The following is a 26,502-nucleotide window of genomic DNA, read 5'->3' as shown; positions in this document are numbered from 1 at the left end:
CGTCCCCATCCGTCTTCCAAGTTAGTACGAATTTACCGGCTACTCCAAGAAAAGGTGGACTAAGACAGGCTTGAGCGGGACGAGACGAAACCAAAGTGACGATGAGGGTGGTGGGCTTTCCTGTTGGTATGAAGTGAGAGGCAACTAAACTCCGGTTCGATAGTGTAAAGCCGAAAATCCAAGTTGATGGGATGGAATAAGATTTGCCAATCGTGGATTGCTTGATTTGCTTAAGAACGCGAGTCTCTAGGATAGGAAGTCTATGGTGGAGGGGCAGAGTGGGAGACAAGAGTCACTCACCTGCAGCCAAAGCCAGGAAACATCCGTGCCTCTTCCAAGGTGATGCCACCAACTGCAGGACAAGATTAACGGGCATATACCAGGCGCGAACTCTCCGCCAACATTCAAGCTTCTCTGTGGTCGAGGACGTGCGAATCATCTGAAGTCTGTCTCCCCCCAACCATCCCCCTCCGTCTTGCCCCTCCCAGTATTGTACCTACTTTATCTACCGTGTTACCGCAAGAGGTTGTCTGGCGCGGTAGAATTGATAGCAATTGGATCGCAGATTGAAGGAGATTTAAACTCCCGTCATGCCTAAGATTCAAGAATCAAACAGGGCACTGGCCCCAAAGCGGTGGGATGGGGCGTCAACGCACAGGCTACGATGGAGGGAAACAGGCTAAGCTGTTTAATGATTAGTTGGAATAATCAGCCGAAATGGGACGAAGAGGTCTCGGATATTTAGTGGGAGCTTGTGGAACTAGGATCATTGCTGGTGTCTATTCTCGAGGTCGGCGTCGATGCTTTAAGATTAGGTCATGTTTAGGTGCGGATTTCGCCTGAGTCGCCCGCGGTTCGTTAGGTTCGTCTTTGCCAAAAACGTGTTTCTTCGCTGTGATGATGTGTGAATGAGACCGGACCAGAGCCTCCATGATCGCGAGCGGGCTGTGCTATCATAGAGCAGGTAGATCTGGCGCCCGCTCCGAGCATACAGGTCCCAAATCCGGGCCGGATGGTCTTGAGGATCATCTCTTGCTCTGTCCCGTTCACTGAGTGCACATATCAAAGCAAGCACTGACCCCTTGGCGCGCGTGGACTCTGGCGATGAAGTGGTGTGGTGTAGGGTTTCCCATGGCCGCATAGCTCTGAAGATGGGATCAAATACCTTACTCTGCGGTGATTGATGATGTCGTTCATTACTCGGTAATGGGGGGACCGATACCGAGTTGTTCGGGTACCGGTCCCAAGACGTCGGCCGAGCTTTCTTTTGTGTGTGAGTGCGAGTGGACAAAATCTCTCGATGAGTACTCCGTAAACGTTGATCAAATTGGATGATCTGCTGACTGGTATCTTGATCACCAGTATCTCTGGTCATGTATTCAAGCTCCAATCCCACCTAATCAGGTTGGGATGGCTGAGTGAGAATGTTGAGAATCATCACTTCGATCGGGGACACAAGGTCTAGGGGGCGGTCATTAGCTATCGAGGGGAGCCGGCACGGCGCGTACGCAGCACCACCCAATGTCTCACTTGAGCTTTGGTGGTTCACGTTGGTCCGCGTCGGGACGATATCCTACCGGGAGCGACGATGAAAGACGGACCATTGAGCGCTAGATACTTTGAAGACGTGATGACAGATTACTGGTATCCGGTTAACATACAATGTCGCAGCACGCAAACTACAAATATCAATGGCTCTTTGGACAGGGTCCAGAACAAAGTCCGTCTCCTACGTGTCACACGCCACACACCAACCGAACTCTTCTTCACTCTTTACAGCCCACCCCAAGTCGTTCCCTCGCTGATCGAGAACTCACCCTGGAGATCTCCGACCCGGACGCCATATGTCCCCCGTTCCAGCCTCCAAGCCTTCTCCGCCTCATCCCAGTAGCTGCACGCGATCTTGGCGTCGACCTCAAGCTCTACCGCGACCGACTCGCCAGGTTGTACCAGAACCTTCTTGAAGGCCTTGAGCTCGCGCTCCGGTCGCCAGACGGCGGTCGGCGTCTCCTTTGCCGGGTTAACGTAGAGCTGTACGACCTCCTTTCCGGCGCGGTCTCCCGAGTTGGTCACCTTGACAGAAACCTTGAGCTTCGCGTTGTTGTCTGCCCCAGTCACACTAGTCGTGAGATCAGAGTACTTGAAGGTGGTGTATGAAAGGCCGTATCCAAAGGGGAAGCGGGAGCGCTTCGCCGCCTCGGCGTGACGATATCCCATGCCCATACCCTCAGCGTAGCGGAACTTGTGGGTGCCGTCCTCCTGCTTGGTAGCGGGGAAATCACCATAGGTGGGGGCATCCTCGAGCGACTTGAACCACGTCGTCGCGAGGCGTCCGCTGGGGTTTGTTGCGCCGGTGAGGATATCCGCTGTCGCCTGCGCGCCCTCCTGGCCGGGGAAGTGGGCGTTGAGCACCGCGTCGACGTCGTCCACGACAGCGCTGATGTCGATGGGGTTGCCGCAGTGCAGCACCAGGACGGTCTTCTTTGCTACGGCAGCGACGGCCTTGATCAACGCCGCTTGGTTTTCCGGAATGCGGATGTCTTCCAGATCGTAACCTTCCGACTCGTATTGCTCGTTGCGGCCGGCGTAGATGATGCTCACATCTGAGGCCTTGGCGAGTTCCACAGCCTCGGCAATGGCGGCCTCGTCGGAGCGGTGCTCCTCGAAACCGATTGATGCCGCGTAGGGAGTGGGCTCGCCCTTGACCAGGTGATCCCAGGACTTGTTGACGAGCTTGACGTCGTAAGCCTGACCAGCGTTCATCTGCAGCTGCACGCGCGTCTCGAGCTTGACGTGGTTGAAAATGAACTGCTCCGTGGCAATTTTCTTTTGAGGACCAGACAGAATCTCCTTGCCGTCAACGACAAGGGAGAAATCCCCGGTGGCCTGCACCGCGAGGGTGTGTTCGCCAGTCGTCTGGGGCGTCAGCCTGGTAAGAAGCTCGAAGCGAGAGCCAGGGACCTTGAGTCCGGCCTTGAACTCGCCCAGCATCCAGACGTTGGCCTTCTCCTGGAACTCGGTGAGGATCGGCTCCGGGGTGTCGTCGTTGTAGTACTTCACGTCGACGCCGTTGCGTCCATCTTGTGCTGTGAGCTGCGCAGTGGGAGCAACGGGAATGACTCTGCGTGTGCGAACACCGGCGTGGTAGCGAACGCTCTCTTCCCCAGAGAAGGCCTCCTTCAAGACCTTGAACGGCGAGTGGCGGTACTGGGGCGTGCAAGACGCGCTTCCACCGCCAGTCACGACGGGAGATCCAGCAAACTCGCCAATGAGGGCAACCTTGGGCTTGTCTGCGGGGTTGATGGGCAGGGCCTGGTTATCGTTTTTGAGCAGGATGATGCCACTCGCCGCGAGCTCCCTGGAGATCTTGTTCGTCTCCTCGTTAATCTCGGATCTTTCAGGCTCGTCGCTGAAGCTGGTCCGCGTGCGGTTTCGCAGCTCCAGCATCTTGAGCGCCCTGGCATCGATCTCCGCCTCGGTTATTTGGCCCGATCGTACGGCCTCGGCGAGTCTCTTGCCTCGGAATACGGGGAAGGGCATCTCAAGATCGAGACCGGCCTTGACAGGCTCGACCACGTTGTGGACGGCGAACCAGTCGGACATGACAATGCCCTCGAAACCCCACTCCTTTCTCAAGACGCCTTCGATGAGGGGACCGTGTTCGCTGCAGAATGTGCCGTCGACTTTGTTGTACCTGTGTCAAATCGTTGTTAGTACAGACTTTCAAGCTCCATAGATGGCGCAGATATGCATCCGGAGAAAGAGCAGAAAGAGCCTTACGCAGTCATGACACCAGTAGGGTTTGAAGTCCGCAACAAGTGCTGCCAAGCAGCAATGTAAATCTCCCTCAGCGGTCGGCTATCGGGCGACGCGTCAACATCGTAAAAGTGTCTCAGCGTCTCCGAATCATTGCAAACAAAGTGCTTGGGGCAGGCCCCGAGACCCTGGCTCTGAATACCGTTGACGATGGCACCCGCCAGCTGTCCAGACAGCAACGGGTCCTCGCTGAAGCACTCAAAGTTGCGTCCCGCGCGGGGGTCTCGGTGGATGTTGATCGTCGGGCCTAGGACGACTTGAGCGCTCTTCTCACGGCCCTGGTGAGCGAGGCGCTCGCCCAGGCGGCCGAGGAGCTCGGCGTCCCATGTCGATCCAAGGCAGGCTGTGTTGGGGAAGCACGCTGTCGTGAGGTCGGCTGTGATCCCTGAGGGGCGCACGCCGGCGATTGAATCTGCTACCTATGGGTGGAAATGTCAGCTCGCTTCTTCGTTTCTGCGCCCGGTTTGCGCCATAGGGTCTTGGGACAAACTCACTCTGATGGGAGGAATGTTCAAGCGAGCGACGCCTGCTGCCGTGGAAAAGTCACGGCCAGAGAGGAGAGTGATCTTCTCCTCAAGCGTGAGCTCAGACAGCAAAGTCGTGAAATCTCTGTCGTCAACCTGAGAACCCATGGTGGCGAATGTGAATGTGAATGGTAATTTGAAGATCTGACAAGGTGGTTTCGGGACCCTGAAGGTGACAGGTTAGAGAAGATTACTCGTTCGATCTTGAGGTCGCTAGAGAATGTGTTGCAGTTGCTGAAGAATATCGAGCCAAAACTCAATGGCAGCTCTGGCTTTTTAGATCAGAACTCTCAAGGATCGCAATTGTTATTGTCCCATGCTACAAAAGATCGTGAACCCCGGATTCCGACGTCTAGCTTACCACACTTCCCCATGTGATGATGTAAAAATGTCGGCCAAAGGCGACCGATCTCGCCGACCCCGGAATCTCCCCTCCTCCAAGAGTGCAAGGCTCCCCGCGAGATCAGATCGGTTTCTCCAAAACCCCCCACATACCGCCCCTCAGTTGTCAGCATTAGTGTGGTGTGCGGCGGCTTGCCCCTCGATGAGGCTCCGTGTCACCTTCGGCTTTTCCGGAGAGTCAAAGGGACCCCCCAATTATTGTCGGCTTTTCAGCGTTGTGGGAATCTCCGGGGTCATATGCACGCTATTTAAAGTCCAAAAGACGCGTTTGTGGCAATAAAGACCGGCAGTTCTCCAAAACAACATCGCCGGGTTGTCACGTTGGCCCAGTCTCGCTGATAATAGTTATGGCTTGGTCATTAAGAGTATGATCATCCAGTAAACACGACCGGTCAATCGGCCGAACAGGGTCAAATGTCAACAAAGGCACCATATTGGCTCAAGTAATTATGAGTACGCTCATGCGAGCCTTCAAGATGTTCGGAGTTTCTGGCTGTGAAGATGTGTCATCATTGTTCTATTATTTCATTTCATCGGCATCTACTGCATTGATCTCGGATCATCGAGCGCCATAAATAGCGAATTCGTCCCCTCAAAGTCCGCAAACTGCATCGCGAACCCAAAGTCCATCTCGTTGTCGAGAATGTTCAACGGGCCCCAGTAGTGATTGAGTTGGAGCATGGCATCAGCCGGTGGCATCGCGGGAATCTGTAGATCTGCGGGGGTCGACGCGGAAAACTTTTTCTCCGCCTTCTGGATGGCCTTGTGTAATAACTTGGCTGACCTCAGCGCGACAACGCACTCGTCCATGGTCTCGAGTATTTCAATGGCCATGCCAACTAACTTCAAGAGAGGCTGCACCTCGGGCTCTGTCGCTTCTTGTGTCACGTAAACTAGGATCATGGATGCTGCGAAGACAGTGTATGTTGTGTTGTAAAACCTGTGAGACCGTGGAATTAGCAGGGTGGCTCATTTACCGATCACAAACAGTATGGAAAGTACTGACCATGTGCGGAAAAAGTCATGATGCTGATACGTCTGATAAATGATTTCAATGGTCTGCTTCGCAGACTCAAGGCAGAGGTGAATGCCTTCCTGCGAGCCCGGAATGGAGGCCCGCTCCGCCGAGGTTGATGTGAGAATAATCGACCCAAAGAGGAGTATCCTTATGTTGAGAAACCCTGCATGGCATTGTCAGATACGGCCCAAACCTCAACCGCAAGCGAAACCGGAGGGTAAAACTCACGCATAGTCAAGACAAGCCTCTGCCTCTTCATCCACTGAGCCTCCTTGACGCTCTTTAGCGAGCGCGGCTCGACGGATGTGGTAGGGCGGATAGGCTCAGGCAGACTTTCCGCCCATCGCTGCAGATCCTGGTCGATTTGGTGCGCCAGGTGGACGGTTCGTGGTACCGTCGTCTCCGGGAGATAGATCCCCAAACAGATGCTTCGGATGATTTTGGAGTAGTCTACCATACTTTTGATGATGGCGCATGAGGGTGGGTCTACCAGCTCTAGACTGCCGGAATATTCTGTGTCTGCTTCGCCAATGACAGGGAATAGTCGGTTGTGGTATAAATCTGCGCCGAGTGTATCTGGTCTACCCATCGAGAAGGACATTTCTCTGAGAGGGAAGTTAGCATGTCTTTCTGCCTTCTCGGCACGAGCCGAACTTTTACTCCGGCTAGTATTCTTACGTTTCTAATGAATAGAGACCCCTGTTCAGATTTGTCAGTCATCTGCAATTCTCTAGACTCTCATTGCTCGGCATCCTTACCACCACGTTCTTGACTCGGCTCTGAGCTCAGCGGGTTCCTTCTTGACGTCGGGTCCGGGTTCTCGATTTATGCCCATCGCAAGCGCCGTTCTCACGGCAAGACCGACGTACATGTATGCCCCTGTTCAGAAGTTAGTACAGCAGAACAAGTCTCCAACAGCTTCAAGCACTCACAGTGAGCATTCAGCTCGTTCTGGCACACTTTGGCCTTTCAACAACGTCAGCGTCGAGCATCCTCAGTCGTGGAGCCCTAGACTCACCAAGAAGACATAGCATTGAACCATTTCCAGGTCCGTAACCATCCCTAGCTGATCGCACCGCCTCTTCGCCTCGTCAAAGAACTTCCGGCTCCACTGCAGGTTCTCAATCCCATCAATCGGTTCATCTTCCCGGACGCCAATGAGTGCGCCCAGCGACAATATGCTGTAATAGAGTGCAATAAAGCTGGAAGGCTCCCGCGCAACGTCCGGCTTCGACCACAGCTCCTCGCACCGGTCGAAGAAGATCTTCTTGTCGAGAATCGGATGGACAAAGTGTATGCTGGAGAAGAAGCTCTGGAGAAAGTGCCGGCACTGCGGGTAATGCGTCACCGGTCTCGCGGCCGACCTCGGCTCGGTGGCGGCTGCGGGCGTCTGTGTTTGGTCTGCCGAAGGCGAAGAGAAGGCCGGGTTGTGCAGGCTTGAGAGAAGAGTCCCGGCGTCGGAGTCAAGATCCGGGGAGATGACTGGTTCATCTCCTGTCCGTTGGACGTGTGATAGGAGAGCGACGGAGGATGAGCTGCCGTAGAACTCAACGTTCCGCGTGTGCCGGTTGACGCCGGAGATCTCTTGGCCGGCCGCGTTCCGTGACCGGGCGTTCGATGGTGAGCCGGCGGCGGTGCTCCGCGATGGCCGTCTCTGGAGGCTGCAGTCCGGGGAGAATCCCTCTGATATCTCGGGGACGTTGGCGATGACTGAGGCATTGTCATCGACCGACTGAGCCTTGACGGACTCGGCGACTGCGGAAAGGCTCTTGACCTGCTCTTCTAGTTGTCTCACATATCTGAGAGGTGCCGATGAGGTAAGCTAAAGAGATCAAAGTTAAGTTGCCAAGGGAGCGCTTACTCTGGAGTGTAGAGCCTCCTTGACATATCCTGGCCTTTGTAGACACATGTCGCATTCCGATCTAGTTTCCCGCGGTTAGCCCTAGGAACCCTTCCTATTGAGGCATTTTTGCCGGCAGAGATTTCATCATCGTCGTGGACAAACCTACTCTTGCAGTAGGTGCAAGGATACAACTCATCGCACTTGTTCTTCTTCGCCCTGCAGAGATCGCATGCGCGGGCGGCCCGGGGGCGACGGACCTTGATCCCCGAGTTCTGCGTCGTCCGCTGGGTCTCTGCAGCAGCAGCAGCGTCCATTGAACCAAGAACAAATAAGAAAACAAGACTGAGGTAGAAAAAAAGGTATCAGGCCAGAATCAGATGATCGATGACTTCAGAACCGGAACACCCGCCGTCTTTCGTTTGTCGATGGAGATCTTTTTGGTGGATGGGAAAGCTGGGTATGCGTTATGCAGGAAAAAGGTGTGAAAACAGCCCGCCTGCTGTGCTCGCCGCGCGCATCCGAAACGCTGCCGGTGCCGCAGGAACGTGGGAACGCGCGCTCCAAACGATCGACCTCCACCCCCGCACAAAGTGCTACGACGGACGGCAAGCAGATGCGGGGAATGTTCTGTGGGGTAGAGTAGTAACGCCGGGGAGAAGGTTCAGAGAGAGAGGGCAGCAAAGAGACTACGGATAGAGACTAGGAGGAGGGGGCTTGGGGGTGAGGGAGACGGATCGAGGGAGACTGGGGGAGAGGTTCTTCAAGCAAATTACATGTGTCTCTATTGGTAAGCTTGGTCAGCCGACACCCTAGTCTCCCGATCTTCGGGGATGTCCTGTTGAATCAAGCATTCTCAGCTTGGAACAGATTAAACCAAGAGCTTTGTCACTTTGTGATAGTATGGAGTTGACTCAGGAGCAACCTCACGTGGGATTGGGCTGTGATGACGGCAATGCGACTGAGTCGCGCACCAAAAAAAAGGGGAACCGATGGTCCAGGGAGACAAAGTCATAATCGGCGTACTATCAATGAACCATTTCCATTCGATTTGATCTCTCTCCTTCTCCTGGGTTGTATCAGACGAACATTGAGTATCAGTATTCACTGCTTCTCTGCTCCCTAGACTGACCCATCCATGCCTTCTATCCGGTCAATTCGAGTCAACTCTTTCTGCCATTCTAACTCTTTACTGCTTACTAACGTCGAGTTCCCCTCTGTGCGGGGTTACAGAATCTCCACTTGTAGCCGGGAATTCCGGTTTGTTTACGTCGGCTTTGCCGCCAGTGTTGCATCGATCGAGAAGGGCCGAAAACGTGCAGATGTCCAGAACTTACTGTCACAAAAGAAGGTTGATCAACAAGCGATTGTGGATTCATGTTCAGCGATTGCAGGACACTTTTTTGAAGCAACTGCGGCGAGACCCGCTTAAAGAGTTTTTTTTTTTTTTCCTCATTTCCAGTTCTCTACCAAAACAGTTTTCGAAACTCAAAACAAAAGTCGTCCCAAAACAGGAGATAGGGCCCATAACTAAACGCACACACACGCGTCTGTTGGTAACATCCCGCGGGCCGCGGCCACACATACAACTCACTTGGTGTCCACAGGACCCAGGTTGAGCTTGTGGCTTTCAAACTTGCGCGCCGAGATGCCCTGCTCAAACATGATATCCAACTCCTCAAACGTGCGTCCCTTGGTGCCCGGAACATCAAAGTAGAGAACCACCAACATGAGAATGCCCATGACAAAGAAGATCCACCCAATGTGACCGCCCATGTTGAGTTCGTCCTGGTTGAAGAGGTACGGCAGGATGATGGTCCAAATGGTGGACACGATGGAGGAGAAGGCGAAGCCGATACCAAGCGACTTGGCACGGAGCTTTGAAGCGGAGACCTCACCGGCCACGGCCATGGAGGCACCCACTGCGGGTCCGTAGGAGATGGAGGTGAATACAAGCGAGACTCCAATCGTCAAGAGCGAGGCGTTTGTCTTGGGGAATGCGGCAGCGACACCCATGGTAAAATACATGGCCACGCAGATAGAGACGCCAAAGAACAGAAGTGGGCGGTGGCGGAGTCTGCCCATCATGATGGAGTTGACGATGGCAGAGACGACACCAGCCGCGATACCGACCTGGACGAGCAGGAGGACAGTCTTGCTAGAGAGGCCAGTCTGGTTAAGGAAGTAAGGGGCGTTGGAGGACAGCACGGCACCGGCAACCTGGGGGATGTAGAAGCAGATGAGGATGATGCGCGTGCGTCTCCAGTTGGTGCCCTTGAAGCAGTCTAGGTAGGAAGCGGCCTCCATCTGCAGGCGACGTTCGGTCTCGACGTTGTCGATGATCTGGCCAAGGCGCGCATCGATATCTTCGTTCGGGCCGGAAAGCCTCTCGAGGGCCTTGCGGGCAGCGTCGTGCTTGTTCTTGAAGACCAACCAGGTGGGCGATTCGGGAACGAAGGGGAGACCGAGGAGGATAAGGCCGGGGAATGTCCATGCGGCAGCGAAGACGACACGGAAGGCGGCCTTGTCCATAATAGCAACGCGGGAGAAGCTGGCAGCGATGGCACTGAGCATGCCAAGGTTCTGTTTGCGTTTTGGTTAGAGTTATGTTCCTCAGGTTATACTTATTGCAGGATGTTGATAAGACTTACGAGCATGATGGTGTTGATAGACAAGCAAATGCCTCTAACGGGCAGGGGTGCAATCTCGGAAACATAGGTTTGCGTGGTAGAAGTCAATAGACCGACAGCAAATCCAGTAACAATCTTGCCGCCCAGGAATTCCGGTGGTGTCACGGAGACGTAGCTGATGGCAATGCCGGCAGAGGCGATGACTGATGCCAAAGCGAAGACGGAGCGACGACCGAACCAATCTTGCATGTAACCGGCGAAGAGAGAACCAAACAACATCATGACATTGTACATCGCACTCCAAGCAGACTGCCAGTAGGCGGGAATGATGAGTGTTCCATTGACTTCAGATGCAAAGGTCATCCTAAAAAAACACAGTAGTTAGTTTGTGATTACTCGTTGTAGTCTTCAGGGGTTTGAGAGGCTTACTGGAATGCCGGCATGGCCAAGCATACTGAGAGTGCCAAGTTTTCGAAACCAATCAAAGTTGAGCCAACTGAATTCCCAGAGTTAGTTAAGTTGACAAGTTTTCCATCAAGAACAATTACTTACAGTTGGCGTAGATAGTCCACAGCAACACCCTTGGGTTGTCCCAAAGACATTTCATGGGGCTCATGTGGCGATCAGCCTCACGCAAAGCCTCCTCATTGTGCTGAACGTCGACCTTGTCGATTATAACATCGCTTTTGCGAATGTCATCGCGAGGCGAAGTAGGTGATGAGTCCATTGTGAATTAGAACTCTACGACCGGTTGATCGTTGCTGGGTTGCTTCTGTCGGCGATGGAGTTACGCCGACCCGGAGTCTGGTTCGGAGATGTGCCTACGTTCCAGCGTAATGCACAGCGGCAGGGGTGGCAAAGAGGTCTGAAGTTGTCAAAGACGGGATGTCGGTGACTCGGATTGCCGATTTGAGGATGTTGATGGGATGGGATGTCTGTTGGTCGATGCTAGAACTCAGATGGGCTGATGGATAAAGTAGGCTCGGAGGGTTATATCAAACTTTGACCGACTTTACAGTTGCACTGAGGACTCCTGGCGAACGCTGGAACCGGGATCGATCCGGGCAAGGGTCGGAGTTCCCGGCTGCACCCCAGACTTTCTTCAACACTTTAGGGTGGCGGGGACCCCGGATGGTGCTAACTCGTTTTGACCGGCACATGAAAGAGTGGGTGGCTTAGGTTTCTGTCACGCTTGACACGTAAGTGTGCAGCTGATGCACTATGTTATCCATAGTATTTCTCTTCTTGGTCGAGTATTGGATTTGCGTGTCAGGTTTTGCGTTGTTTACTACCCGCTGTCAATTCGACCGAGACACACTACAACTACAGACACACGTACGGATCATCCGAATTCACGATTGAGTTTCGTGTAGTCTGAACTTCATGCATCAACTCGATGACTGACAGTTTGGATGATTTACGGCTCAAAGGAAGCTGAAAGTCTCACTTGGCGCAGCCAACCACATTTCTCAATCGAATTTGCAATTTTCATGTAGTTGGTTTTTGAGCCAGATGAGTCCATTTCAAATTGACCACCTTAGCTTCCGCTCAACTAACTCCTTTTTGCCCCTGGCTCACTTTTTGACCAAGCTCTCCAAGAAGTCAAAGCCTTCTCTCTGAAGATTCCAAGTCTGGGATCCCACCTTCATCTTGGCGGCAAACGTATGTTCCTCGCCCGGAATTTCCCTCAATTCAGATTTGACCCCCTTTTCCTTCAGCACCTTGATCAAATCTTGGCTAAGCTCAAGGGGCACCATAGTATCCGCCTGTCCATGCACGATGAAAGTCGGCGGGAAAGACGGAGTGATGTTTCTGATGGGGTCGACCGCATCCCAGTTCTTGTCAGGAACAATGGTGTTCATGACATTGCCGGTGGCTATTTGTGTCATCGCAAACGCCTGTCTCGGGTCATCAAAGTTGGGCGGCCCTGGCGCCTGACCTTCCAGTGACACTCCTCCAAGAATTGGCACTGGGTCTTCGTCAAAGACTTTGTTCAAGAATTCCTTTGTGAGACCTTTGGGCAATTTTGCTGCTACGTGCGGCAATGGCTTCTCCCAGAACGCGTGGGTGAAGTTGCTAGGCCCGTACATGTCATAAATACCAGCAACGGGGCGTTCAACTCCAAAGCCCTGTAAAGTGACCATGGGTTAGCATGGACGAATCTGGTAACTGTAATGACTTGCAGACACTAAGATGCATGAACTTACCAAGGCAAGGGATAGAGTGCCGCCAGACGACGTGCCAAATGCAAAGACATGGTCAGTGTCAACGGCATATGATCCATCAGCATTAGCGTCAAGGGCCTTCTGAAGGCCACCATCATACACCCATCCCAGGAGGTCACGACAGTCTCTCATCGGCCCATCCAGAAGCGTGACTTGAGGGCACAGACGGTGATTAGGGGCTATGACAATCCAGCCTCTGCTAAGGCAGTCAGCTACTTGGTCCTTGTTGACCATCTTGGAGGAGCCGAGATGGAATGCGCCTCCGTGGATATTGATGACTAGACACACGACTGTTAATCCGAAGTGACTCCATTGGACTTTTGGTGTGGCCCGCCATGCAAGGGTTGTGAGTATACATACCAACCGGACATTTTGCCTTGTTGGTTTCCCCAAGCGGCGGGGCATAGACATCCACATCGATCTCTTGTGACCCTATGGTCTTGTAGACTGCACGGAAAGAGGCTGGGCTTGCCATGACGAAAAAGTTGTTGGTTTGTCGTGTTCTTGGCTGGTAAGGTGGCTTTGTCTCAGTGGCCGTGACCTCAGGAATGACAGCAGCAGTGACAGCGGCAGTGATAATTTGAGAGACGCAGAAAGTGCAATCAAAGAAAGTCCGGGGTAATGATGTGGCGGGGGACAACCTAGATAGCTTAACAATGGGAAGCAAACTGGAGACGCGGCCCACGAGGCTCGCTAGAATCTCCCACCGAGCCGGGCTTCCGGGCGGCGGAGACCGCGTGGCGACGTGAACGTTGGCTACGCCCATTGACGATTGTTCGAAACAGCGGAATTTCCGCTACTGTATCGGGGCTGTTCCGGATCTGTCCCCGGGATATCCGAACTCCCGCACTGACGAGCCGAACTGGGGGGCCTTTACGAGGGGCAGCAAAACATGTGGTCCCGGTGGGCGGCGTCAAATAGTTTCCCGTCGAACTCGAAGTAGAGTTAGAATGCGGGGAAGCGAAGCTCTGTAAAAGGCTGGACTGGCGCCGCTTGCATCCCCGGAACGTGAAGAGAGCCCATCTTCAGCAAACCCCCTCAACAACTCCAAAGTCTCCAACTTGTGTGTCCACGATCCAGAGATCTAGACCCTTGACAAACGCCCCCACTCACATTTTCTTACCCAGCATCTTTCATTCTCTCTTCGTTGATTGGACAATTCCACAATCACTTTGCCCAACATGAGCATTCCCGTTCTCTCCACCCCTCCTGATGCCAGGACGAGCTACATTATCGACCAGCTCGAGGGTGAGCGCGTCACGATCCCCGGTAGCAAGGGTGTCTTCAGAATTTTGGCCTCGTCAAAACAGACCAACGGTGGCATCGCCGTCTTCTCAAGCGGTGCCGTTCTCTCTGATGCGCCTGGCTTCCACTGGCACGCCGAGGCGCACGACGTCTTCCTAGTGACCAAGGGATACCTGAAGCTATGGAACGGCGACAAGTGCAGAATCATGGGTCCTGGCGACTTCGCCTATGTTCCCCCTGTAAGTCTCTCCAACACTGCGTACTTGTGGCGTTCGCAGCTAATTCGATGACAGAAAGTTGTACACAACCCTGAGCTTCTCGGGCCTCACACAGAAACCCTCGGGCTGGTTGCACCGGGTGACTGGGTTGACTTCTTCCGCTACGTCGCGGAGCAGTATGAGGGTATCATTGTGCCAGAAAATGACAACCGTGACCTGAAGAGCCTGTTGATTCCCAAGGTCATGGCCGCAAAGGATCGGTTCGACGTAAACTTTGAGCGCAACTACACCCCTCCTGAAGTCGCAGACTGGCAAGAGTCAGAAAATGTTCTCCCCGGCCCCTTGGAGCCGTACTTCCTCCGCGCCAACACCGGCCCCAGATACATCCTGGGTGGTGTGCTTTCCAGACCCTTCATCAACGCCTCCCAGTGCAGCGGCAAGTTCGCCATCACCAGCCTCGAGTCTTCCAAGCTATATGAGAAGTCCCCGCTTGCTCGGTGGTTGACGTTCCCGGAGGTGGACCACTGCTTCTGTGTCCAGGAGGGTCTCCTGAGAGTCAAGCTCAAGGAGTCTGGCTCATGGACAGAGGTCCGGGAGGGCCAGACCCTCCTGGTCTCTGCAGGACAAGCGTTCACATTGGAGTACGGCTCTCGGTTTGTGAGATCCACCGTCTTCACGAACGGCCCGGGTATCGAGACTCTCATTCAAAATGCTGGCGAGGCCTTCTCAAGTTTTGTCTTACCGGAGGAGAGTGCTGCTTGGCAGGAGGAGAAGATCAAGGAAGCCAGTGCGGCATTGGGTGTTGTGGTTGAATCATTGTAATTAGCTAGATGAATGTGCTTCCAATACTTACAGTTGGGAGACTTAGGAAAATGACTTATGAACGTTACCCTATGTACTTGTTACGCACCTTCGACAACTGCAAGTGTGACTTACATTGGAATACCCTGTGGTTTATATAATCTTGGAATACACATGATCACCCTCATAAGTACTAATTAAAATGTTAGCGACCTACTGTACTGGTCATGTCCATACCATTTAAGACATTATTCCAATCCGTCCCATCCTACTCATTGTAACATACGGCTTGGCACATTCAGCAGTACCTCTCTCGAAATCTTCATTGATCCTAATTGAATAGTAAGCTATATTATTGTAGAATATTTCGAAAATCTTCCTATGCCCCAATCTGAATGGAATCCTCAACACAAAACTTCACTCAGATATTATTACACAGACGTTCTATCGTTTATCTTGAGCGTTCGAGACTTGCTTTCGGAACATGATGCAAGGTACAATATTGTCACGATTCATGGTGACTGGCGGAGGTGGCTTTGGAGGCGTCTCTGACTGGCAGTACGTTCGCAGCGCCTGCTCTCACACTACGGATTCGCGTCCTTCGCCACAAACACGAGACATAGTCTTAGGATATGTTGACACGTCCTGGGCTCTTCGCAACTCTGACGCCATGATTCGGGCTTTCCACATACCTACTTCGCGGCTTGTAAGATCGGGGTGCGTTAATATTACTCACTGCCCTAACCAAACATGTAGTCATTCGAAAATTCATTACCCGGCCTATCATTTAAGGTCTTTCCAGAAAATGGTCGCGTCATTGACGTGTGTCATTATTTGTGTGTTATTGCATCAGGGGACAAACTCGAGGTTGATGCAACTCCGGGGCAACTTAGCGCTAATTCTCTGGCAACGACGTTTCCCGTCAGGCGACATGCCTCTTCTACTTAGAACACATAGATTTTGGATTCCTTACAATAAAAGCCTGTGCGCGGAATCCTGCTAGCATTGAAAGCATTCTGGATCTCTTTGTCTGCATCCTTCGTGGCTGCGATGCCGACTGCGTAACATATGACTGGCCGAAACTTGTCCTTCAACGTCTGCTGAAGCTTTCCAGCGTCTTTGATAATCTCGTCCACAATCCACTTTGGACTGGGCACGTCGCCGCGCTCGCACTTGAGCTCGATGATGGTGCGGATACCGGAGCCCTCCAGGACGAGATCTGATCGCTGGGTATTGCCATCATAGACGCCGTCCTCACGAGTAACCCTCAGATTTGTGTAGCTTGACTTGATGAAGTCGGCGATTCCGACTTGCGCCAACCCTCCCAGCCACCCTTCTCTCGAGAAGCAATTTGGATTGTGTTCAGTACAGGGTCGCCTCTTACTAGCCCATTATTCTTTGTTGCGCCATCATTTTGAATTCAATGGTAGAGGACGTCTCGAATATCTGTGAAAGGCTTGACTTCATTTTCTTGTTCCATTTTGATGTGATGCCTGAATCGACATTTATGACCGTAACGATGGATTCGACTTGATAGTTTGTATGGGACTTAGCTTGGCTTTGTACGTTCACAAACTAAAAGGTATGGTATCAATGAACAAGACTAAGATTAAGATGTAGATCTTAACGGTTTCTATAGCTTCTCGCTTATCAGTCTATCAAACGATACTTTACTTGATCTTCAGCTGAGTCGCAAGCTTTTACTTTTGACCCACGACTAGACCCCTTGCCAAATCTTACTGCTAGACCGCAAGCGTTTATAACTATTACAGGCCCTGCTTGATTGAGGGAAATGTTCCAGGCAAGCTGATTTAAACACCAAAAGCTAGCGCCAATATTTTCGGCCGCAGTAAGATGACACTATGAGCATAGAATCTTGTCACTGCAAACAATGAGCCAATGTCCAAGTTCTGGCCTGATGAAGCTGAAATGAACAGAAGTATTCAGTCCACATATGTATGTGATAGTGTTTGCATGTCTGGATCAGGTCATGAGCGCGACGCGCGGAATGGCAAATGTGATCTCCTAACGTTAGTAGAGTCCACGGTCAATTTGAGGGGCAATCTCGTGGCTGGCTGATGGTCTGGAAATGGCGGAATATCTCAGGACACTCGTAGCTGAGTCCAATCCCAAACCACAGCGTAGCTGTCATTGATCACGGCCATTGGTTCAATACCTCCACTACCTTGAACTCATTAGTACTTATTGCACACGAGCTAAAGCCATTTTGTGGGACAATCTCATAGTTAGCTACGTACATGTAATTGCCTATGGGTGATACATGGAAAAGTGCATTTACAGCTAGTAACATGCTTCCTCTTCAAGCACAAACTGTACTTCTGTATACTATTTCAGATCAGTGGATTCAATGCCCAAAAGAGAGGAACAATCACATGACATCAGCTCGATAAACAAGTTTTCCATCTCATTTGATGATGCACCTTTCCTTGCAGAGAAGTAATTACTTCCTTTTACCCAGCTTCAGTGACTTGAAAAAGAACGAGTAAAACAGAATAGGTCGGAACTCGACCCCTCCACGATGCGGGAGGCCGACCGACGAGGGTTTCATCGTTTCTCAGCTTATGTGAGTGGGACATACTGTAATTCGTGCAGATGCAGGTTAGGAAGCAGGGGAGACTTGCTAGCATTTCTCGGTGTCATATCTCATGTTGGATGGCCCAAGATCTGCCGACATATGCGGCGAACTGTCAATGACGACAGTTGACATCGGCTGCCTGCCGGCTGCCTGCCAATCTGCATTTGAGTCGCGCCAGATTCGGTGAATCATCCCGTGACGCCATGTATGTGTATTTGGTTCAAGGTTAACTGGATTTACCGTGAAAATGACCCCATATAGGCCATATCAACTGAGTTCCTGTCATCAGGCGCATTCCTAGGTTGGTTCCTCCGATCAAACTCTGGCTGGAGAGGGGAGAGAAGATCAACACTCAATCAGCACAGCCTGCTCGACGACAGGCTCCGAGTTCGACTTCCAGCATGAGCACCGAGAGATGTAGCCACACCGGTAGTGAACTTTTCTTTTTATTTTATTTGTAGGGCCATGCCAATACCATGTACACAGTACAATGCCGGTGTTTCAAAGCCTTGCCAGATGTTGGAGATAGACATCTGAATCTCTCTGCATGTCGTATATGCCCATATCTGTCCCTAAGCCAGGTGTGGATAGCCAAACCTCACATTTGAACTTCACGCTAATGCAGGAATGAGCGAATGGTTTCTCTGGTCAGTGGTAATGATGTTGAGCCTGTCACTGCGGATACTCCTGCTTGGCGACCCAAGTTCGACCGCCTCATTACCTCGGGTCGTGAAATGGGCGTGGCTCCGCTGTAGCAGGGGGCTCAGGCAGGCTCTCAGGACTAGTAGCCACTGACCTGATTTTGGGGCTTACACGCGATTGGATAACCTGAGTGTCCTTCCAACAGCATCATGCGATATCACGAAGCATGTAGATGTTCATGGAATCGATGTTGGTGCTGCGTCAGTGAAAATGGAAAAACGTTGACATGTCGGGAGTATATCCCTTTGTCGTTGGTGTGTACTAATTAGTCAATGATTGGACATGCCCGTGATGATGAAATTGTGGAGGAGAAGCGTCTTCCAGATATAAAAGGCCCGGATCCTCGACCACTTCAGTTGTATATCTCGAAACTATCTTTCATCCATCAGCACACTGATCTCTTCTGGACAAATCGATTACATCTTTCCAGTCCTAGCTCCCCAAGCTACTCGTCTTACTTGAAGACCGCCGCAACAATGAACCAACAAGCCACTCCCGAGGTACAACCCGCTGGCGTAGCCCGGTGCCAACTCTTCTACGAACCCATCGTTCTTGAGCAGGGTTTACAAGTAGCTTGTCGTGCCGGCCAAGACGTCTTCAATGGTACTCCGAAGGTAGAGAACGATTCCCTTGCCAGTCAGTTCCAGGTCTTCCGCTCGTTTGTGGAAAAGCTGGCCCAGGTATGCGACAATGAACGTGGCGGTCAGACAGTCACTTCATTCACCGTCCTCGAGGGAGAAGACGGCCCAGAGTACGTCTTCGGTTCTAACCACAGAGACGCCGATGAGCTGTCTGAGACTCAGCAATTCGCCGAAGACCTACTTACTTTGGTGGGAAAGAACCCTACTGGTCTCAAGCCCAAGCCTCTCGCCAAGCAGGTCCTTTGGAAGATACTATTGTTCAATCTGCCACGTCTAGACATCTACCTGAACAATGTTGGCAAACATCTGGACGCTTGCATTGACGACTGCGAAAGACGGGGGGCCCCGGAAGGTAAAAGACCTGTCTCTAATCGATCTTGTTATATGAAACTGACGTTTAGTGCGTTATAGTCCTCAAGTCGGAACTCCTGGTCCTGAAGAACAAAACAGACTTTCCACGGGATCTTACATCTGGGAACGTTCAAGACAAGTGTAGGTCAACCAAGAGAGTGCGGTAAAATGATTCAGTGGAATGAATAGCATAGCTAAGCCGAGTACAGTTCTGAGTGATTGTGAAAAGCTGATCAAAGGAGTTGTGGCTATCAAGAACACTCAGATCGATCAGGCCATCATGAGAAACGCCAAGGATGGAGAAATTTCTGAGTCGAAATACTGGTCCGAGTTGCGCCACTATCTCGGACGACTGCTCTCCTTCCGCCATGCGACAGATGCCATCATTGGCACTCATGAGCGCCTACCGAAGCTTTTTCAAGACTTCAAGTTCACAGCTGTTCCGTCAAGCGAAGATGCCCCAAGACCATTGACGAAATCCATGTCCATCACCGCGGCATCCATAATCAAGAACATGATTCCAGATGATGATGAGGAGCAACACGAGTTCCTTCAGCACGCCGTCGAGATGCAAAAGTTCGGTCTTGACAGCATCATCCAGAGGCAGATCGGCAAGCGCAGCTTCAAGCCGCGTGTTCATGCTGAAGTACTCGTTCACAGCTATCTGTTGAGCCGAGATCTACAGCATCCTAGGGACTACTTCAACAGTTGGAAGTACATTGGCAGCAGCAAACCTACTTGCAGGCTCTGCGACTACTATTTTGACGCGCACCCCGATCGAATGCAAGTGAGGAAGACCCACTACAACCTGTATCCCAACTGGCGTATCCCGGGAGTCTTTGAGGGTGCCGACTCTGGCGTCCTCGACGCCAAGACTCAGCGATTGCTTGAAAAGATTATGGAGAGCGTGCATGATGATGTGAAGAGGACACTGGAAGAGAAGCGGCCCAAGGGAAGAAACCATGATTCGAACACTCTCACCACACTGCCGGAGGGCTTAGCAGGTTACCCATACAGTGACACCACGAGCGTGAGCGAAGCTGCCGCTCAGATAGACGGCATGCAACTGAACGCTCGTGCCGAAAGCGAGAAGGATCAGGTGGCTGACTATGGCGATGATGGATCCAGCCTGGCTGGAGAAGCGGATGAAGATGTCGTCGGTAACACAAGTGGAGGTGCACCATTGGAGGTCATGCGTACTCAGATTTCGGCTTGAGAGAACTGCCTCGGCTGGAGCGGAAGCTCATGGAGATTGTTGATCTGTTCTTGTGTATTTCAGAAAAGGCTGTAACCCAAATTGAGAAGCATCTATAACTACCTAGATCCACTAGTGTAAGTGCTCAAACAATTACCAATCCTCAGGGGCCGGGGTAGCAGCAGGAGCGTTATAACCATCACCGCTGTCAGTGGTGGTGCGGATCCGGGTTTCGAAGCCGGAGGGAGAGCTGCCGCTTCCGCTGCCGCCGATTCCGGGAATGGGGAGGCCAGTGGGGATGATGCCGCCGATGCCCCCACTTCCTCCGTTACCGCTGCCTCCGATGCCGGGAATGGGGAGGCCGCCGCTTCCGCTTCCGCTTTCGCTACCACTGCCGCCAATACCCGGGATAGGAAGGCCGGTAGGAAGGGCACCGCCAATGCCGCCATTTCCACCACCACCAAGAAGGCCGCCGATGCCTCCCTCGCCTCCGCCAGTAGGAAGAACGAGGCCCTTGTCACCGCCACCTCCCAGGAGACCGCCAATACCGCCCTCACCACCACTAGGGAGGCCGGTGGGGAGAATGTCTCCAATGCCGCCGCTACCACTGCCACTGCCGGTTCCACCTGGGAGACCTCCAAGGCCGCTTCCGCCGCCAAGGGGAAGACCGGTAGGAAGAATACCTCCAATGCCGCCGCTGCCGCTGCCGCCGCCGCCAGGAAGACCACCGAGGCCTCCTCCACCGCCACCGAGAAGGCCAGTAGGCAGGATACCACCAATACCGCCGGCGCCACTGCCACTGCCGCTGCCACCACCTCCGTATTCTCCATCGCTACCACCGCCGATCGGAAGCCCGGTAGGGAGGACATTTCCTTTGCCACCGCCAAGGATGTCACCAATGCCACCTGCGCTACCTCCTCCGCTACTTCCTCCGATGGGCAGTCCAGTGGGGAGAAGGCCAGTGAGACCACCGCTACCACCGCTACCACCACCAATGCCGCCTGGGAGGCCGCCAATTCCACCTCCACTGCCGCCTCCGATGGGTAGCCCAGTGGGAAGAATGCCGCTGAGACCGCCGCTGCCGCTGCCGCTGCCGGAGCCAGGGAGTCCGAATCCACCGCCGCCACCAGATTTGCCGCCGGTCTTTCCTCCGGATTGGCCACCAGTGGTTTCAGTAGGGCTATCATAGCCGCCTTTGTGGGCTAAGGCGCCAGCCGAGAAGGCGGCGAGAAAGGTTGCGAGAACTGTGCCCTTCATTTTGAAAGATTGTGGATATGACTTGGTGTCGCTGAAATGCTGATCTAAATGATGGAGATAGTTGAAAGGAATGAGAGTGTAAATGAATGTTTAGCTTCGTGCCAAGAATAGAATGGAAGACTTGCTTCGGAATTTAGAAGAATGAAGGAATGTTTGAGGCTGTGATGCGATGATGAGAAGAAGAATGGCAATAACTTTGCGGAAGAAGTTCTCGACTTATATACATGTATCAACAGATCTGGCTGGCCACTGTCTTGCCACTCCCAGGTGGGATAAACATTTGTCAACACTCAAGGAAGGCTGCAAATCACCGATGGAAAGGTAAGCTTACTGAGCTAAGAGTAACGCGACATGGTTGAACACTGAAAATAGCGTCATGTGGAAGTTGACCTTGGGCAGTTCAGAGAGACTCAACGTCCAAGTCGACATGGAATGAGCGCTCAGACAAACCGAGGTCGCAGCGTTTTCCTCATTTGCACATACTTGCGCTATTAGTGGGGGGCATGGTTGTTTGATGGATGTTGATCAATTCTAGTAAACTCAGCTAATAATCCTGGGGGTGGAGCGGGAAGCGGCACCAGGCTGGGATGTTGAACGGGAAGCGCCTCGTGTGGTGATGCTGGCGGCGGGAGAGGCAAGACTGCTCTAGATCCTAGCTCCCTCAAGTGCTCTGGATGAGTTCTACACCAGGGCCAGGCACGGGAATTCCCCTGGGAGTTGAGGGTGTGATGATTTCGGTCAGTGCGGGTGGCTTGAATCATCCATGCGCTGTGGCCAGTTCCAAGTTTCCCCCGATCTTAAGAGTAAGCTTTGTGATGAAGGTCGACTAAATAGAAAATCGCCCACTGTTTCGAGTCGAAAGCGGCGTCTAATTCTCCGAACAATATCGAGGCGTTTCTTTTAAATGAGAAATGAGGCAATTGACCGAGGCTGTTTCAATATGATACTCTAGGGCGAGTGGGAAGCAGCGCACATCTCCCGCGAAGCATAGTCCTTTTGATTAAGGCTAAGGGTCTGTGATACTTTAGCGGCGTTCTGCAACAGGGGGAGTGCCGTCTTGGCCATCGGATGGCAGGCGTCGCGCTTGAATGACACCAGGGACATGAAGAGGTCTGAGTCTCAATATGGATTAGCATTTGAGTACTAATCCGGAGCATAGTTGCGACGAACATTGTGAAAGAACCGCTTTCCAGGGAGACTTGCTATGCTGTTAGCATTCCTTGGGTGACCATCACCGAAGCGCGTTATTGAGCGATACTCGCTACGGAGTACCTATGGTAGGTAGACTGACATGGTTTTCAACTCAGGTGACTTGTACAACAGCTCAACTAAACCACTGCCCACACACGAAGGATTGATCCCAGTTCAACGCTTTCTGGAGTACCGTTTGACATCTTCATTCTTCACTATTAGCCCAATAATCCCCACAGCGGGGAGCTTATAAGGTTCAATGTTAGAGTGAGGGGAGCGGCGCCTTGTAGTGAGACAAAGCTAACAGAGCTAGAGCCCCTGAAGCTGATCAGCCAACGCACGGGTAGCAGGCCCGGAACATTCCGAATGTTGGGCATTGTTGAATTTGGCACTGCTTACTTTTGTCACTCTTGTAGCATTTGTTCAAGATGGTTCCCAGTTATGGAAAGAATAAGATTGAATTTGGTAATCATGAGGTATCTGTAAGTAGGCATAGAAAGGCTTTGTTGCCGATTAAAAGTTGCATGTCAATTTGCAAGGTACCACTATGCGATGGCTTGTACCCAGACGTAGCATGAGGCCTGTATTCTTTCGACGGCGAACTAAGTTTGAAATTCTGTCCAGAAGCCAACCTGACATTTGATGATATTGTTTGGGCACGGGAGCAATGCGGTCTTCTCGGTCAAATTTCAGGAGCAAAAGGTTTATGTAGTCTGTTCACCAACGACTTATTATTGTCTCCGATGTAGGCATTTGTAGGTATTGGTGATACATTATCTAAACGACCTACTAACAGCCACTTGAATACAACTGTCGACGACTCTGAGCCAACTTAACGCACTGGCAATGAAGTTCCGTTCGTGCCATTCACCCCATTGGGAGCGGGCTGGCCCAGAACCAGACAGCCCTCAAAGTACTTTTGCAAATCATCAAAGTCTTCGAGCTCACCAATCCACGCAACATACTGGTCAGGTCGTACAACCACAACGCAACCCCTCTGCTTGTCGACGCCATAGTTCTTGTAGGCATCTCCAAAGCCCTCATGGTAGCTCTCGTCATCGACGTACACTTTATTGTAGTCCCAGCCAGTATGCGAATCAAAAGGATGCAAGATATCGGGGAAGTCTCTCAGCAGTTCCGTATCGGTGCGCTTCGCAGAGTGAATGGTCAGAACCTCAATGACGCTATCGATAGGAGCCTTTGCAGGCGTAACCTTGCGGAGGAAGTTGTCGGGGGCGTCGAGAGCCACGCAGAAGTTGTCTACGCGGGCTTTTTGCGACGCATCAAGAATGTTGCCCGCAAAGAGCACGACGCGGAAACGACCGTCGGCCTTGAGAATCTCCTGGAAGTGCCAAGGGCGAGCGCAGGCTTGGTTCAAGACCTTGAAGCTGTTGAAGCGCATACCGACGGGCAGACCAGTGGCCAGCGCCTGCTTCTTCTTGAAGTCCTCCTCAGAAATGGAGGCCACAGACTTGAGCACCTTGCTGCCATCACCCTGCTTCAGCGAATCGCCTGCCTTGACGACCAGGTTACTGGCACCGTAATCAACAGAGAGACCAGACGCAAATAAGTTGCCCTTGAGGAATGCATCCTTGAAGACCTCCATGCTGACGCCCTCCTCGTCCAAAACGTCCTTGGCGGGGCGGCCGGAGAAGAGACGGCTAAAGCGGTGGTCGAACTCGATGAGGTCTTGAGCAACGCGGCGTCGCTCGCTCTGGTAGGTATTCAGAATGTCGCGCTTCGCGATACCCTTGGCGGCCAGCGCAACTTTCCAGCCGAGGTTGTATGTGTCTTGCATAGAGACGTTCATGCCCTGGCCGGCCTTGGGGGAGTGGGTGTGTACAGCGTCTCCGGCGAGGAAGACACGGCCGTGGGCATCGTACTCGGTACCGACTCTCTGGCCGATCTATTGCAACTTATCAGCAAAGGCCATGATGATAGTAAAATGCGCCCGGTAGGCAACTCACCTGGTATGCGGTCCACCAGTCGCAGTACTCATACTCAATCTTGTACGGGCTCAGAATCTTCTGCGCTGCGCCGAAGATGAGCTCGGGTGTGATTTTGGAGCGGTCTGCTCTTCCAGACGCGTCGGGGGCGACCTCCTTCAACTGGATGTAGAGGCGGACAAGCTTATTCTCTCTGGGAATGACCATCAAACTGCCGTTCTCGGCGGAGTGAATGGCACAGCGCATGCGGATATCAGCTGCGTAGCTTCAGGTATCAGCCTCATATCCACGTCAAAATGTCTAGGGGAATAACACACGGAAGTCAGTGATGGGAATGATGTCCATGACACCCCAGATGAAATCAGTAGCCTCTCCATCCAGCTCAAACCCAAGAGCTCTCCGAGTCCAACTGCGGGCCCCATCACACCCAATGACATACTTGGCGTGGACAATCTCACTCGCGCCGGCTCTATCCTGGGCCTTCTTGATCAAGTCCGCCTCGTCATCGTCCCGGATCAAGTTGCTCCGGAACAGGCCGTCAGGGATCTTGCTCGCGTTGGCAGCTTGAGGAGGGGTAGACTCTTCCTCGTTAAGGGTCCGAAGCTTGACAGTCACCGGGTAAGCGGCGTCATCGTCCACTTTGGACAGGTCAATCTCCAGAGACTCGGGGAGGACCCCCCGCTCGACCTTGATCGCATCCTTGGAGTGCTTCTTGATGTTCTCCAGGAAAAATCGCTCGATGCGGCCTTGCTGGAGGACAATCTGCTGGAAGCGCGAGAGGCCAACAATGGTGTCTGGGATTCTGTCGCTGCGGCGAATTACACCATCATTGCCCGGGTTCTTGGAATTGTGAGTATTTGTTTTTGCCAACTGCCTTGGGATGATGGTGATGATGATGGTCACATACCCACATGCAAATCTGATAGACCAAGTCAGCGTGAGACATTCAGTAACAGAGTGGTACTTAGCATCCATACCTCAATCATGTGATTGGCTTCCTTCCAGGCCCGATCCGCGAAGCCAAGCGAGTCAAAGATCTCCAGACTGCGACATTGGAGTCCATCGGCCTGGCCGCAAAAGATCTTTGTGTTTCTCTTGTCAACAATGCGAGCGTTGACGCCGCAATGCGCCATCCAGGCGGCTGCCATCAACCTGTGCCGGCATTCACCCTCGTCAGTCCGCTAGGCATCAAGGGTTTAGAGAAAAGAAAGCGTCATGTCACGCTGTTTGAACTTACCCCGCAGGGCCGGCACCGATGATGAGCCTATGAGAAGTAACGTTAGTGAAATGTTGTTCATGCCTATGGATGATACTTTTGGTGAGGACGCTTACACATCTATGTTCGATTCTGGAGTGGCCATGTTTGCTTGGCTTGATCCGGCACGGCGTTTACAAACTTGAGTATTAAAGTTTGGCGTTTAGGGAGTGTAGGAATGCGAGGGAATCAAGACAAGAGAGTGTGAGCTGTGCGTTGAAGACAAGACGAAGCGGGATGGTTCGCATATGCTCAAGTCGCGGGGTCCGTCAGCATCTTGACTCGTCTTCGAGAGACCCCTTGATGAGCAGTCTTGGCTGGACCTCCACACTCCCATCTAATGAGCTCTTCCTCTCTGCCAGATCAGCCCAATGGGTGCAATGGTTGGTCGAACGATGGATTTGATGCGACAGAGGAGTAGGATGCTACCACCACCACCTCCAAAAAGACTGCGGGGGTCTTCAACGGCGCGCTGGTGGGACCTTGGGCAGCGGGCTCGTCACTCCAGCGCCCGGGAACGTCCCGCCGACAAGGGCTCGGTGTTGAAAGGGCCCTGGGGTCATGGGAGGGGACGATCTGTTCCCCTTTCTGGCTCGAGTCAGGACCGAAATGGAAAAGCATGATGCTTGTCCGTGCGCCATTCATATGG

The 26,502-nt window shown here is 52.6% G+C and overlaps 10 protein-coding genes across 10 annotated transcripts; 2 read left to right on the top strand and 8 right to left on the bottom strand.

Moving 5' to 3' along the window:
- Positions 1-811: 811 nt before the first annotated feature.
- Positions 812-1,375, bottom strand: CABS01_00970 (uncharacterized protein; the record flags this gene model as incomplete). Its single annotated transcript, XM_060534351.1, has 1 exon — positions 812-1,375. The coding sequence occupies one exon, from the start codon at positions 1,373-1,375 to the stop codon at positions 812-814; it is 564 nt and encodes a 187-aa protein (XP_060401429.1).
- Positions 1,376-1,773: 398 nt separating this feature from the next.
- On the bottom strand, positions 1,774-4,448 carry CABS01_00969 (thermostable beta-glucosidase B; the record flags this gene model as incomplete). The annotated part of the gene is made up of 3 exons (XM_060534350.1): positions 1,774-3,694; positions 3,781-4,235; positions 4,311-4,448. The coding sequence occupies 3 exons, from the start codon at positions 4,446-4,448 to the stop codon at positions 1,774-1,776; spliced, it is 2,514 nt and encodes an 837-aa protein (XP_060401428.1).
- Positions 4,449-5,282: 834 nt separating this feature from the next.
- CABS01_00968 (uncharacterized protein) lies at positions 5,283-7,917 on the bottom strand (the record flags this gene model as incomplete). The annotated part of the gene is made up of 9 exons (XM_060534349.1): positions 5,283-5,682; positions 5,749-5,923; positions 5,989-6,365; positions 6,439-6,459; positions 6,519-6,639; positions 6,693-6,726; positions 6,779-7,559; positions 7,622-7,682; positions 7,770-7,917. The coding sequence occupies 9 exons, from the start codon at positions 7,915-7,917 to the stop codon at positions 5,283-5,285; spliced, it is 2,118 nt and encodes a 705-aa protein (XP_060401427.1).
- Positions 7,918-9,190: 1,273 nt separating this feature from the next.
- On the bottom strand, positions 9,191-10,957 carry CABS01_00967 (uncharacterized protein; the record flags this gene model as incomplete). Its single annotated transcript, XM_060534348.1, has 4 exons — positions 9,191-10,183; positions 10,252-10,594; positions 10,660-10,726; positions 10,783-10,957. The coding sequence occupies 4 exons, from the start codon at positions 10,955-10,957 to the stop codon at positions 9,191-9,193; spliced, it is 1,578 nt and encodes a 525-aa protein (XP_060401426.1).
- Positions 10,958-11,804: 847 nt separating this feature from the next.
- CABS01_00966 (uncharacterized protein) lies at positions 11,805-13,221 on the bottom strand (the record flags this gene model as incomplete). The annotated part of the gene is made up of 3 exons (XM_060534347.1): positions 11,805-12,359; positions 12,438-12,733; positions 12,816-13,221. The coding sequence occupies 3 exons, from the start codon at positions 13,219-13,221 to the stop codon at positions 11,805-11,807; spliced, it is 1,257 nt and encodes a 418-aa protein (XP_060401425.1).
- Positions 13,222-13,636: 415 nt separating this feature from the next.
- Positions 13,637-14,740, top strand: CABS01_00965 (cupin domain-containing protein; the record flags this gene model as incomplete). The annotated part of the gene is made up of 2 exons (XM_060534346.1): positions 13,637-13,939; positions 13,994-14,740. The coding sequence occupies 2 exons, from the start codon at positions 13,637-13,639 to the stop codon at positions 14,738-14,740; spliced, it is 1,050 nt and encodes a 349-aa protein (XP_060401424.1).
- A 923-nt stretch (positions 14,741-15,663) lies between these two features.
- CABS01_00964 (uncharacterized protein) lies at positions 15,664-17,288 on the bottom strand (the record flags this gene model as incomplete). The annotated part of the gene is made up of 2 exons (XM_060534345.1): positions 15,664-16,052; positions 17,195-17,288. The coding sequence occupies 2 exons, from the start codon at positions 17,286-17,288 to the stop codon at positions 15,664-15,666; spliced, it is 483 nt and encodes a 160-aa protein (XP_060401423.1).
- A 1,205-nt stretch (positions 17,289-18,493) lies between these two features.
- On the top strand, positions 18,494-20,225 carry CABS01_00963 (uncharacterized protein; the record flags this gene model as incomplete). Its single annotated transcript, XM_060534344.1, has 3 exons — positions 18,494-19,010; positions 19,070-19,150; positions 19,219-20,225. 3 exons carry the CDS (start codon positions 18,494-18,496, stop codon positions 20,223-20,225), a joined length of 1,605 nt encoding a protein of 534 aa, XP_060401422.1.
- Positions 20,226-20,357: 132 nt separating this feature from the next.
- On the bottom strand, positions 20,358-22,565 carry CABS01_00962 (uncharacterized protein; the record flags this gene model as incomplete). Its single annotated transcript, XM_060534343.1, has 2 exons — positions 20,358-21,114; positions 22,435-22,565. 2 exons carry the CDS (start codon positions 22,563-22,565, stop codon positions 20,358-20,360), a joined length of 888 nt encoding a protein of 295 aa, XP_060401421.1.
- Positions 22,566-23,484: 919 nt separating this feature from the next.
- CABS01_00961 (phenol hydroxylase) lies at positions 23,485-25,959 on the bottom strand (the record flags this gene model as incomplete). Its single annotated transcript, XM_060534342.1, has 7 exons — positions 23,485-24,558; positions 24,620-24,855; positions 24,916-25,438; positions 25,506-25,517; positions 25,576-25,750; positions 25,836-25,862; positions 25,931-25,959. The coding sequence occupies 7 exons, from the start codon at positions 25,957-25,959 to the stop codon at positions 23,485-23,487; spliced, it is 2,076 nt and encodes a 691-aa protein (XP_060401420.1).
- Between the last annotated feature and the right edge of the window lie 543 nt (positions 25,960-26,502).

This window comes from Colletotrichum abscissum, assembly GCF_030869225.1.
Source record: "Colletotrichum abscissum strain IMI 504890 chromosome Unknown Scaffold_2.1, whole genome shotgun sequence".
In the NCBI taxonomy this organism is placed as follows: Eukaryota; Fungi; Ascomycota; class Sordariomycetes; order Glomerellales; family Glomerellaceae; genus Colletotrichum; species Colletotrichum abscissum.
This window is presented reverse-complemented; position numbering and strand designations above follow the sequence as displayed.